Source organism: Chanodichthys erythropterus, chromosome 19, assembly GCF_024489055.1.
Source record: "Chanodichthys erythropterus isolate Z2021 chromosome 19, ASM2448905v1, whole genome shotgun sequence".
In the NCBI taxonomy this organism is placed as follows: domain Eukaryota; kingdom Metazoa; phylum Chordata; class Actinopteri; order Cypriniformes; family Xenocyprididae; genus Chanodichthys; species Chanodichthys erythropterus.
Window position 1 is genome coordinate 31690220 of NC_090239.1, and position 14225 is coordinate 31704444.

A 14225-nucleotide genomic window follows, 5' to 3' on the forward strand; every position below is an offset into this window, starting at 1 on the left:
TCTGTTTCATCAATTATCTTTTTTTAGCAAGAGATGTCTTATCATCTTTACTGTGGTCTAGACAAAAAAAAAAAAAAAAAAACAGTTAAATATTTATTAGTACACTTAAATATTTAGTAGAAGCATCACACTGCCCATAAGATAAGGGTCATGTTAACTGTTGTTCTACGTCTATGAGAGCTTCAGAGGCAATACGACTTAATAGTATTTTATTGTTACCTGAAGCTACTTAAGGAATAGTCCTTGTTTCTCTCTCAAAAATGTAAATTGAGACGAGTGACATTGTTAGTATTTTACTCAGGCGTATGATTGGATGTCTCTGTGGGTCCTGGAGCAGTAGCCGTCGCTCGCTGTTTGCTTAGCATGTGAAGTTGTTGATGTTAATGGACGTTGTTAGATTGAGCGCTGTTTGTTTAAATACTGTTTTATTGCTTTTATTAAACGGATAACTGTTCGAGTAGTGCGAGCATGGAGTGTTTTGTTTTGAACTTTACTTGCTAATATGTATTTTAACCCCTCACAAACCAGTCTATGGAGCGACATAACTGAAATATGCAGATTTTAGAGTACAGTATATAATGGTAATGATCCCGACTGTGTGTGAACAAGCGGTTTAATCCAGCGCACATCTCGGCTGGTGTGTGGATGCTTTTTTTGGCTGGAACTAAAAAGATATTTTCTCGATGTACTCGAGTAAAGATAGTGTGATCTCTGCACGCAGCTCATGGCTGTGCTCCTCACAGAAGCAGCTGTGTGATATTCTCATCACAGCCCAGGAGAACAGCCCAAACGATGATGACTGCAGCTTTGACCATGACAGGTGAGTCCGTTTTATTAGCTGCTGGTGGCTAGTAGAATGCACCTCTCAAAGTAATATTAATAATAATTCTAAAATGAATAAAACTACAATTTTCTTCTGTTTTAATTTTAACTGTAAATCTCTGTTGTGCAGCATTTATTTGCCTTAAAATAAATGGTTTAATTTTAAATTATTAAAATTAACATTTCTGACATTTAATTTCATAACATTTCTGATTAAAATTGAACGATTAAAAGATTAAATACACTGTTAATATTTTTTGCCTTCATTTGATTTCCACATTTTTGATGATAAATTTGTATTAAATCATAAATACAGAAAAATTAGAGCACACAACATAACAAAATAAAACATTTCATAGGACACTATAACTGTAAAATAATAATAATAATAAAGAAATAAATTAGAAATTTTGACTTTATTATTATTAAATATTTATTAAACTATTATTAAAATGGTATTCAGAAAAATTAAAATGGAAAACAGAATTTGATAAAAAATAAAATGATCTTCGAGCAAAAATGAAAACATGTTTCATACGGCACTGTTGCAAAAACTTGAGGCAAGGAGATCCAGGCAGTCCAGCAATGATTATGTCAGTGATCAAATTTGAATAAGGAATAAGAAATGTATTAATTAAAAAATATAGAGACAAACAAATTAAGCAATTAAAAGTTTATAATAAAATCTAGAGTATTGTATCTAATAGATGAAGATCACAATATAGAGAAAGAAGGAACAAAATTAAGACATTTGCAGAATGAAATGAGAGGCAGAAGAGATGCGAGAAACAAAAAGAGCTATACCATTTATACCATAAGCATAGGTAAACTTACATCCCACTCAAACTTATGTTTTTGTCTAATAAGAAAAGGTCAAACAGATTTATCCATTATGTCATAGTTGGTGTAGGGCTAGGGCAGAGTGGCAGATCAAATGTCAAAGATAGATGAAAATACGAGGTGATGTTTTGACACTCTTAAGAGAATATTGCAGATCTTGCATTATCTCATGTCTGAAGAAATGGAAACAGACATAGTTTCATACAAAGGTCAAGTTTAAATGAACAACTAATTCTGAAAACATTGTCTCTAAAATGTCATTGTCTCTTAAAGATACAAGAAGAATAACCATAAAGGAGTACATGAATATATGAAATCAAATGTAATATTGATAAATCATAAGCCATAAATGATTAACATGAAATATGAATATGAATATTGACCATTTTGCATGCATCATGCACTAAAATGTATTTTTGTTAAACTTTTATTGGTAAATTGTATGTTTCATGATTAGGGATGTGCAACGATTAATCATGATTAATTGTTTGCAAAATAAAAGTCTGTGTTTATGTAATATATGTGTGTGTTCTGTGTATAATAATTACGTATATACAGTACAGTCCAAAAGTTTGGAACCACTAAGATTTTTAATGTTTTTAAAAGAAGTTTCGTCTGTTCACCAAGGCTACATTTAATTAAAAATACAGTAAAAACAGTAATATTGTGCAATATTATTACAATTTATTTTTTGTACATATTTTGTACAATTGTACACATTACTGCTTGAGCAGCAAATCAGCATATTAGAATGATTTCTGAAGGATCATGTGACACTGAAGACTGGAGTAACGATGCTGAAAATTCAGCTTTGCATCACAGGAATAAATTACTTTGTCAAATATATTTAAATAATACGAGTTATTTTAAATTGTAATAATATTTCACAATATTACTGTTTTTTACTGTATTTTTAATTAAATAAATGTAGTCTTGGTGAGCAGACGAAACTTCTTTTAAAAACATTAAAAATCTTAGTGGTTCCAAACTTTTGGACTGTACTGTATAAATACACACACATACATGTATATATTTAAGAAAAATTTTAGATTTATATATAAAATATTTATATTTATATGTAATATAATATATATATAAATATATATATATTTATTTAAACATGCAAATATTTCTTAAATTTATACATGTTTGTGTGTGTATTTATATATACATAATTATTATACACAGAACACACACATATATTACGTAAACACAGACTTTTATTTTGCAAATGATTAATCGTGATTAATCGTTGCACATCCCTATTCATGATTTCAATTAATTAGACATTCTTTTTTGTTACTAACATTTAATTTAACCATTAAATCGAAGTCCAGAGAAAATAAAATGGAATCCAAAAAAAATGAAAAAGAAAAAGTTGAATTTGGACTAAATTTAACTAAATGGTTGTACTTTCAAATCTCACAAGAGTATCATTAACTTAAATATTAATAAAAATGTTAACTATTAAAAAGATTTAAAAAAAAAAGATATTGAGTTAAATTTTACAATAAAGTAATCTCCATTAACCTGTAACTTATCATGTGGCCTTGTCATATTAATCTAAAAAACCTAAAGTATCAGGTGACTTGTTATTAATATATGTTCACATACATTTTTCCCAGGTGTGAAGCTGTCAGTCTGGAGAGAGCTGAGGAGGGCTCGCCATGTGTCGTCACTCTTCTGTGTTCACCCAGCTCTTCATCTGTGATCAGCAGTCTTCAGGTTGTCAGCGAAGCCCGCACTATTGAAGTGTACTCACTGTCTGGAGAATACTGTGGCACCTGCCGTGGAGAGGAAGTTCAAAGATCACACAATGATGGGTATTTTTTTATTTTTTTATTTTATATTTATTTATTACTCACTTCAAGGGTGGTACTGCAGCAGGGGTGTCCAATCCTGCTCCTGGAGGGCCGCCATCCTGCAGAGTTCAGCAACAACCCCAATTTAAACACACCTGAACGAGCTAATCAAGGTCTACTAGGCATACTAGAAAATTTCTGGCAGATGTTTTGAGGCAAGTTGGAGCTAAACTTTGCAGGACAGTTGCCCGCCTCCAGGACTGAGTTTGGACACCCCTGTACTACAGGGAAAAATTATTTTGGTTGAATTTAAAGTTACACTATGTACCTTTTGGCACTCTAGTGGTTAAAAAACAAAACTGCATGTATTTTGCGGAAAAATGATGATGATGATAATAATAAAGTAATACATTAGAAAGTTTGACTTCTTTGTTATTAAACATTTGGACTAAACTATGATAATGGAATTCAGAAAAATTAAACTGGAAAACAGAATTTGGGAAAAATAAAACAGACTTCGAGAAAAAACTAAAACATTTCGTAGGGTTCTAAAATGTATTTTTGTTCAACTTTTATTGTTAAATTGTATGTTTCATTATTTCAATTAATAAGACATTCTTTTTTGTTACTAACATTTAATTTAACCATTAAATTGAAGTCAGGCACAAAATACATTATTAAAAACTGTTAAATAACCTTTTGACAAACTTGACAAATATAACAAATAACGGTAACACTTTACAAAAAGGTTCATTAGTTAAAGGTGCAATATTTAAGAATTTTGCAGTAAAATATCCAAAAACCACTAGGCCAGTGTTATATATTTTGTTCACTTGAGTACTTACAATATCCCAAATGTTTCCAACTATTTGTAAATCGTGAGAAAATTGCATTTTTAGCCAAGGCTCCGGGACGTGTCAACTTATTCAACTTATTTATCAACTTATTAGTTATGGCTTTGCTTCCTCGGCAATTAAGTGGTTTAAGAGCTATTTGTCGGAGAGGTCGCAAAGAGTTTATTTTAATGGTGCATTATCTGGTAGCAAGTCCCTGGAGTGTGGTGTTCCTCAAGGTAGTTGCCTTGGACCTTTATTATTTTCAATTTTCATAAATGATGTACCATATATACTCAGTAAAGCTAAGTTGACTATGTTTGCTGATGATTCTACTCTTTATTATGCAGCCTCTACATGTTCAGAGCTTAATCATGTTCTGTCTTGTGAGATTAGCAAATTGTATAATTGGATAAAGACAAATAAACTTGTTCTAAATATTTCAAAAACTGTGAGTATAATATTTGGTTCTAAGTATAGATTATCTGATAATCCTAAAATTAATTTACAAGTAAATAGTCAAAATGTACAGCAAGTAAAAAAGGTGAAGCTTCTTGGTCTTTGGCTTGATTCTACATTATCATGGTCTGATCACATTAATAAAGTTGTGGCTAAAATGGGTAGAGCTGTGGCAGTAACGCGTAAATGTGCACATTTTTTAAATTCACAGTTGTTTAGTAGGGTTGTTTGTACATTGGTTTTGTGTCATTTGGATTATTGTTCTGTTGTATGGTCTGCTGCATCTAGTAGTCATTTAAAAAAATTACAAGTGGCTCAAAACAAGGCTGCAAGGCTTGTTCTAAGGTGTTCTTTGAGAACTAGTGTAGTGGAGATGCATGAACGTCTTGCTTGGCTGATGATTAAACAGAGACTATTTGTCAATATGTTAGTATACTTTCATAGAATCATTAACACTCGGACTCCTACATTTCTTTATGACAAAATAATATATTATTCTGATATGCATTTACATTATACAAGAGGGGCGAATAGTGGACAGATTTTTTTACCCCTACCTAAATCTGACTCTATGAAGAGAACTGTGATGTACAGGTCAACTGTGTTATGGAATAATCTTCCAGTTGAGGTTCGTGAAATCAAGGGAAAAACTGGTTTTCAAAAAGGACTAAGATTGTATTTGTTTTCAACATCATAATATTGTTTGGATTGGTTGAGTAAGGTTGAATTGTGTGCCATGTTGTTTGTGTATTTTTCTGTAGTACTTTTTGTAGTAATTGTGATTGTAATTATTGGATGTTGTATGTATTGTTTTGGACCCCAGGAAGACTAGCTGTTGTTTCGGCATCAGCTAATGGGGATCCTTTTCAAATAAACAAATAAACGTGTGAGGAGTCGCCTGTCAATTGCGTCATACCCGTGTTACCCTCGATTTCCCATTTCCGGTTTTATTCTGTGCTGTTTTGAATAGGCCTCTAGTGGACAGAAAATCGTACATATCGCATCTTTAACATTAGTTAACATGAACTTATAATGAACTGTACTTCTACAGCGTTTATTAATCTTTGTTAATGTTAATTTCGACATTTACTAATACATTATTAAAATCTTGTTAACATTAGTTAATGCTCTGTGAACTAACATGAATGAACAACTGTTTTTGCATTAAATAAAGTTAAAGTTATTTATTAGTAAATATAGTAACAAATGTATTGCTCATGATTAGTTCATGTTAGTTAATACATTAACTAATGTTTAACTAATGAACCTAGCCTAATATTTTTAGTGACTACTGTTGATTGTTCTGTTTTCTGTCTTAGTTCTGAAGATAAGAGGCATTTCTATAGGAATCATCTGGTGCTGGAAAGCCCTGCTGCATCCTGTGAGGTGAAGGTAAGGAAAGCTGGAAATAAACTCCACGCTCTTCACAAACACTCAAACTGATGTCTGTTGGCTCAGCATCATGTGTGGTGTCTCCGTACAGCTGCTTTCTCTCGGTGGCCGCTCCTCTGTGGCTATCACCCATGTGGGTGTGGGACTGGAGACGCTCAAGGACAGACAAGGTGGCCCGAGTGCAGACCCAGGCATCGACCTTCAGCGTGTGCAGACTATGATGAAGGAGATGGGCACCACCCTTTCACCAGGAGCACAGAACCTCATGGAGCTGGTGCAGTGCCAGCAAAAGGTCTGGATCCAGCTTCTTATTACAGCATATTCACTTTTTAACATGGTTGATATATTACATACTTGATATATTGCATACTATGCACATATTTGCCATTGTGGAATGAATCTCACTTCATTTAGGGCTTTTATAAATAAAAAAATAAATATAATATAATATAGATAGATAATAAATAGAGCTGGGCGGTATGACGGTATATATCGCTACCACAGTTTAAAGTGTCTATCGTTCAAGATTTTACTATTTTATTTATTTCGCGGCATGTAAATATGTCCGCTTAGCACAGTACTGCTAAAAATTATATACATATAAGAGGGATAAAGAAACATGCATGAATCAGAAAATAAAGAATGGGATGTTCTTGATGTCAAGTGATTTGCAATAAGCTGTGAAAAAGAACTCAATGCACTCTTAGCATTTATCAGCCTCATAGAAATGCACTAACAATCACCCATAACAACTTGGCAAACATATCAGCAGAAACCAAACATTGTGGGGAGGTTTACATGGGTAAGTCCTGTTCCCACTGCCATTTTTGTGTAGTATATTCTGCTGTTCAGCAAATTTTGCCCCTTTGGTATGAAACATTTCTTGTAGGCGTTTCTTGTAACAGTCTGTCAGTGTCTGACATCATTTTGTAGATATTTTTTGCCCACTCCTATTGGAGGGCTGTATTTGGTTATGATCTGGGCTTTATTTTGTTTACTTGTTTACTTCCAGATATATATATATATATATATATATATATATATATATATATATATATATATATATAATATAATATAATATATATAATATAATATAATATAATATAATATAATATAATATAATATAATATAATATATATATATATATATATATATATATATATATATATATATAATATATATAATATAATGATCAGCATTGTTGCCTCAGCCCCAGACAATGTCTTCATCATGCTTTACCACCATATATTACTGTGAAATATTACAATTTAAAAGAACTGTTTTCTATTTAAATATATTGTAAAATATAATTTATTGCTGTGATATCACAGCTGAATTTTCAGCATCATTAATCCAGACCCTTCAGAAATCAATGTAATATGCTGCTCAACAGTCTTTGCTTTTCTTTAATAAATAGTTCAAAATAACTGTATTTATTTGAAATATAAATCTTTTGTAACATTATAGATGTATTTAGTGTCACTTTTGATCAATTGAATGCGTCTTATTTACTGATACCTAGTGTATGAAAGTTTCCACACAAAAAAAGGTTAAAATATATTAAAATAGAAAACATTTATTTTAATTTGTATTATTCACAATATTACTATTTTTATATTTTAAATGTTTGTATTTTCATCATATAAATGCAGCTTTTTTGAGCATAAGAGCATAGTTAAAGTAAGCATTGTTTTTAATATGATAAGTAAAATTTATTACTGTATATTTCTGTCATATACTCTTTTGTATATTTGGTATTTTTAGTTTTGCATTTTATCAGCATAATACATATTTTGTCACCTCCCCTTTTTTAAACAATTAATTCTCAAAGGGAGTTTTTTGGAGAATAGTTTCTTTAAAAGAAGAAATTGAAGAAGAAAAACTAGCCAGCACACAGCTTCATCACAACTGAACAATCACTCTTTGTGTGTGTCGTGTCCAGAATAAATCAGACATGCTGAATGCATTCATTCCTCTGCTCATGGGAGGTGGAGCTTTGGGCTGTCTGTCAAGAGGAGGTGGGGCTTCCAATGCCTCAGGGGCGGAGTCAGGCCCAAATCCACCATCTGGCCTCGAGCAGCTTCTGTCTACCAGCAACCAGATGCCCGGTGCCATGTCTGCCCTGTTGAGCTCTGAAACTGGCACGATCAACCCAGACCTGCTTCCAATGCTGCAGAGCGTATGCGGTCAGGTCACACAGCTCCGTCTGGAGGAAGCCACATCTCCAGAGAGAAAGAAGAATGGAGAACGGTAAGTGTGAGTCATGTGTGGTTTTCAATAAACAGAGGTTTAATTACCACAGTTGTTGAAGCCACTCAAATGTTTGGTTGTGGCAACCAGCTCATCATGGTAACAGTACTAATATGAATAATAGCAGCAATAAACACATGAGGTTTTATTACTTTTCGGGCTGTTTAGGATAAAGCAGTAGTTGACTCAAATTTAAATATGTCCCTCAAGACTTTTTGGAAACCGTATTAGATTATTTCTACCACAAAAGAAGTTGTTTAACAGAATCCATAGTGCTCTATTTTAAGAGCTTTGGTGGAAAGGAACATTATCAGTGAACAATGGGTCTCATTCACTAACCCCGTGCATGTGCAAATGTGTGTGTGAATTCTGCGTACTAACGTTTTCACAAACAAATCATGATTCATTAATAACTTTTGTTCTAAGATTTATTCTAAATGAAAAAAAAAATGTAGGACCAACTAGCCCCTATTTGGGTGTGAGCAAAAACGCGCTGTTTTTGTTTGTCCCTTTAAATGCAAATGAGCCGGCCGCTTTTCAGAAGAGGGCGGAGCTTTAACAGCTCGTGATTCGGTTGCTCAACAACAAAGCTGGAGCAACATTACACACTAACTAAAGTTAAAAAAGTGAAATTATAATCAAGGACCCCTTTAACTATATAAATATAAGCATGGTTTGGGTGTGTTTTATGCAAATTACTAACCTGGACACTCAAGACAATTAATTCTGATGTATTTATTGTTCCATTTAGTTTGTCCACTCACTCTTTGTTTTGTTTTTTTGTATTACAGGGAGGGTCATATGTGCTGTGTAGGGTTTGAGAAGATTCTGGAGACGGTTGTAGAGAAGAGAATGGATGAGATGGAGAGAAGATTAAAGGAACATCTGGACCTGCGTCTGGACGCTCTTCAGCAGAGACTGGAGATCACACTTCAGCAGGCGCTCTCTCATAAACAACACCAGTAAACAACACAAGACTAACCAGAGCTTTCTGCTTCTCTGACATCCATAATATTCTATAAAGGGATATTTAAGCCGAATTCATCTCCACTGTCCCTTTATAACATAAATGGCTTTAACATTTTGTTTTGCCTGCAGTCTGTACTGCTTTTCGTGGAAATGTTTTACAGTTTAAACAGCAGTCGCTAGTCCATCCCAAGAGACTTGTCGAGTCGGTTCACTACCTTGAGTCTACAAACAGTATCAGGTGATCTTCACAAATCACAACTTACTTGATGAACTGTTCTTAACACTGTTGATACTATGTATAAATTATTTTATCCAAAAAATTCAATTCATGCTGCTACAAGAACTATTTTTTTCTGTTATTCTATTGTACTATTGCACTAGAAGCTGCATATTTTCACAGTGTGGTACAAATGTTAACAACAGCTTATTTAGAGGTTGTACAAACAACGGTTGCACTGACGGTGTCAAATATTGAGTATTGTTCACTGAAAATTGCCTTTGTGTAAATTATGTTAATATGTTAATACTGTTCATACTGGAGAACTAAGGACAAAAAAAAAAAAACATTAAAATGCCGTTTATAGTAAAGAATGAACTCTTGTTTGTCATGTTTTTTTCTTATCAAATAACACGTTCTTACCATATTACTTTAGCCTGGATGCCTGCCGAACTTAGCCCCGCCCACAACATTTTGAGGTCGGGGAGTTCGGTCTGGACTCGATCCGTAGAGGAGTAATTATGCCCAAACAGAAACTGTTCGGACCAATCACATTTGTCAGGGCGATGATTGACAGATTATCACCAGAAACGTAATCAGCCACGTCATCAAAGAGCGCTTGGGTTGAATTAGTTTACAACAATGATGGCTGTTGTTGAAGAACTGAGATGTGTAGATTCCGGCGTCCCGTCCCTTATAGAAGACATCGACAGCGCATTAATTGGCAAGTACTCTGTGTATACTTTTTATTTTTACAACACCGGCAAAGATTGTTTTCGCTCATCTTCTACTAGTTCCAGCATGTGTGCAGTTGAGTTCTGTTGACAACTATGCGTCGCTCAACATACATCACTTACTCTGTAGCTCTGATTGGTTGTAGGTCTATCCAATTGAGGTCTTTCCTGGATCGGTTGAAATACGCCCCCATAATCAAAGCCTAATGGAGCAGTATCAGACTCATATTCGAACTAGAATTGAGTATGACCACGTCAGTCTAATATTACTTGAGAGTTCTGGGTTAATTTTGACATAACCATGTGTTACATACTATTGATGACATTTACAGCAAAGCACACAACTAGCCTTAATAAACTTAACCAAAATAAACATCGAAATACAATGTCCTGAAAGTGTACCCTCAACACATTTTACAGGACAATAGTGTCACTTTTTAACCTTGTCTGTGTGGAGATACTGTGAACAAACTTGTTTTAGCTCTTGTCATGCTGGTAAACATGGTGACTTTTGCACAACATTCAAACAAGATTTAAAAAAGGTACATAACATTAAAAAAAATGACACACCTACACTACAAAAAAAAAAAAAAAAACACCAGTGTAACCCCTCCTGTTTGAACCCAGATCTCAGTTGTAGACTTTTCCTATAAAAAATATAATTTCAAAACAAAAATAATGAACCAATGCAGTAGTCACGTGCAATCATTCTTTTATTTGGAACAAAAAGAGTTTTCTAGGTTTTGTAGCAGTTCAGGTGTAAAGCATATCAGCCTGTCAGTAACAAAGTGACACGATAGGATGAATGTCCAACACACACTCATGTTAAAACAAATAAAAATAGCTCAGAACAACAATCAAAACTTCCACAACTTTTTAGAAATAGTCTTTTGGTGACATTTACTTGTACAGGGATAGGCCTATGCATGGATACACATTATCCCACTTATCAAATGATCACATGGGCACAAACTATTGATTTGAGTTAGAATTGTTTTATTTTATTTGCAAATTATCTAAAACTTCTGCTAAAAAATAGTCGACCTAGCAAAAAGGTGAACACTAAATCAATATTACAAAATGAACTGACATTATTATCAATAATAAAGGTTAATAAAATGTGTCTCGGTTGCTTGGATACAGCGTTTTAAAGTATTATGAGGTATGTGAGAATATACAGTATAGCCGTGGTATTTCATCTAGAAAGCTTGAGCTACTGTTCTAGAAACAGCACAACAAGTCTCCCTCGTGCTCGGAATATCCTTTTTTTTTTTTACTATTCTAAATCCTTTATTGCATTACATATTTCCACAGGTCTGACAGAGTGAAGATTTACACCGAATCTTCTCTCCGATTTTACCTTTGGTGAGAAAACAAATGTCTGATTTCTGGATTAATAATGGCCTTTTGAAGCGATGCGTTTGTGTTTCCTATTCAACTTACGGAAAAAATAAAATGGATGTGACGCCAGTTCACACCTTCTTTGTAACGTGTATACGGAAGGCTGTCTGGCGGAAGCTCGATATTTGACATCATAACTTGTTTAAATACGGATATTTTTTACACAAACGCATTGCTTCACTTCAGAAGGCCTTTACTAACCCTCCGGAGCCGTGAGGAGAACATATTTATGATGGATGGATGAGGAGGGAAGCTTTTTCTTCAGCCCATACTCGTGAACCCTATTCACTGCTATTATAAAGCTTGGATGCATCAGAATATTTATTAATATTATGTTCATCTGGAACAAGAAAGTCATCTACACCTAGGATGGCTTGAGGGTGAGTAAAGCTTGGCCTAATTTTCACTTGAAAGTGAACTAATCCTTTAATAGTCTTGATTTGTTTGGCTGCATCCCAGGTGGAGAAAGTGACCATGACCATGTTCTTTTGTGTTTACTGGAGTTTGCTCTATATATACTAAAATTAGTTGATCTAACGTTTCAGCTAGCATAGAGAATCTTTTAATAGGAATGTGATCTAAATTGGTTATTTTATTTTGCAGATCAGAAAAAACAAACAAACAAAAAAAAACAATCCGGCAGCACATAAAGGAGCATCTGGAGCTGTTTTTGATGGACATGGGCAACTGATACATGTATCAACAAATCCTACTCTAAAGGTGATGAAACATGGGGCAACTTTTTGAGCAATGTTGCCAGGCAATTTTACAGAGCGATGTTGCTTAGGCACTTTCCCAATGAGGATGGGCAACAATTTTCTATCTGGATACTTTAGATCAAAATGTATTGCCCATTCTCAATGGGAAAGTGCCCAAGCAACATCACTTAGCAACATTGCTCAAAAAGTTGCCCCGTGTATCATCACCTTAAGATATGTATAGGTATATATTTTCTTTCAAAACTCTTGATGTCAAGCTCACTTTTAAACAAGGCCCACAGAATGGGATCCAAGCAAATAAAAGAAGAATGTGACAAATGGAAAAAGAAGGAAAGCATCCACAAAAAAATGACAAATTGATGGTAAGTCATAATACCGAGGACAGACAGACACCATGAGGAGGACACAGTAGTGCAGAGGATTCAAATGGAAACCTTGAATTATTTTAACCTCTGGTCTGAAGGTGAGATAACATACAAATCAAACTTCATTACAAAACATGCACAGGAATTTATTTTTCCAGGTCAGATCCGAAAATTTTATTTTTTATCATATTTTTAAAGGAACGTTTTGAGATGTTTCTGATGGATATTGGGCTGATGGACTTCATTTGTTCTTATCGACAAATCCTACTATAAGATATTCATAGGTAGGTATTTTCCCTCAATATTCTTGAAACTCACTTTTTAAACAAGCACTGGGAGTCAGACAAATAACACCTATTTTCTTTCCGTTGACAAGAAGAGTGTGGAAAATGGGAAAAGATAAGTATCCAAAAAATGAAGGTAAGTCACAAAATATTGAGGACAGACATCAACAGTGAAGACGATTCAAATGGAAACCATAAATAATTTTAACCTTCATCCAAAGGTGAGAGCATAAATAACATGCAGACAAATAATATACACATGCAGGAATGTAATTTCCCAGGTCAGATCAGAAAATGTTATAAAAACATCTTTTAAAGAAGCATCTTGAGATGTTTCTGATGGATATTGGGCTGATGGACTTCATATCCATTTGATGTTCCTATCAACAAATCATACTATAAGATATTCATAGGTAGATATTTTCCCTAATTACTCTTGATGCCAACCTTTTTTAACAAGCACTTTGAACCAAACAAATAACACCTCTTTTCTTTCCGGTAGATAAGAAGTTTGTGGAAAATGAGAAAAAGATAAGTATCCAAAAAAAAAAAAAAAAAAAGCAAACAGTGAAATGATGGCAAGTCAAAAAATATTGAGGACAGCAACAGTGAAGACACAGGGAGTGCAGATGATTCAAATGGAAACCATACATTATTTTAACCATCCAAATGTGAGAGCATAAATAATATACACATGCACACATGATGTAATTTCCCATGGCAGATCATAAAATGCTCCCTTAAAGGAGCATCTAGGGTTTTTTAATAGAAACTGATGGACTTCATTGCTTCTGTATCAACAAATCCTACTAGATGGCATTCAGAGGTTGGCCTATATATTTTCCCTTGAAAAAAGTTGATACCAACTTTCAAGCAGAGGAACTCACTTTTAAACATCTAATAATTTCTTAACATAAATGTATAGAAAATGGAAACATGGTGAGTGGAAAAGTTATAAACATGGACAGACAGCAGTGAGGACACTGAGAGTCCAGATGATTGGAATGGAGAATCATTTTAAACTCTGATCCAAAGGTGAGAGCAGAAATAATAAACAGACAAATAACATACAGATCAATCTCCAGTACAGAACACATGGTCATGTAGTCTCACATCAGAACTTCTCACATTTCTCAAC

At 33.8% G+C, this 14225-nt stretch overlaps 1 protein-coding gene across 1 annotated transcript; it reads left to right on the forward strand.

Annotated features, from left to right (window-relative positions):
• Positions 1-336: 336 nt before the first annotated feature.
• On the forward strand, positions 337-9950 carry c19h10orf88 (chromosome 19 C10orf88 homolog). The gene is made up of 6 exons (XM_067369293.1): positions 337-820; positions 3288-3485; positions 6076-6148; positions 6240-6440; positions 8091-8398; positions 9190-9950. The coding sequence occupies exons 1-6, from the start codon at positions 684-686 to the stop codon at positions 9362-9364; spliced, it is 1092 nt and encodes a 363-aa protein (XP_067225394.1). The 5' UTR covers positions 337-683; the 3' UTR covers positions 9365-9950.
• The last annotated feature ends 4275 nt before the right edge of the window (positions 9951-14225 follow it).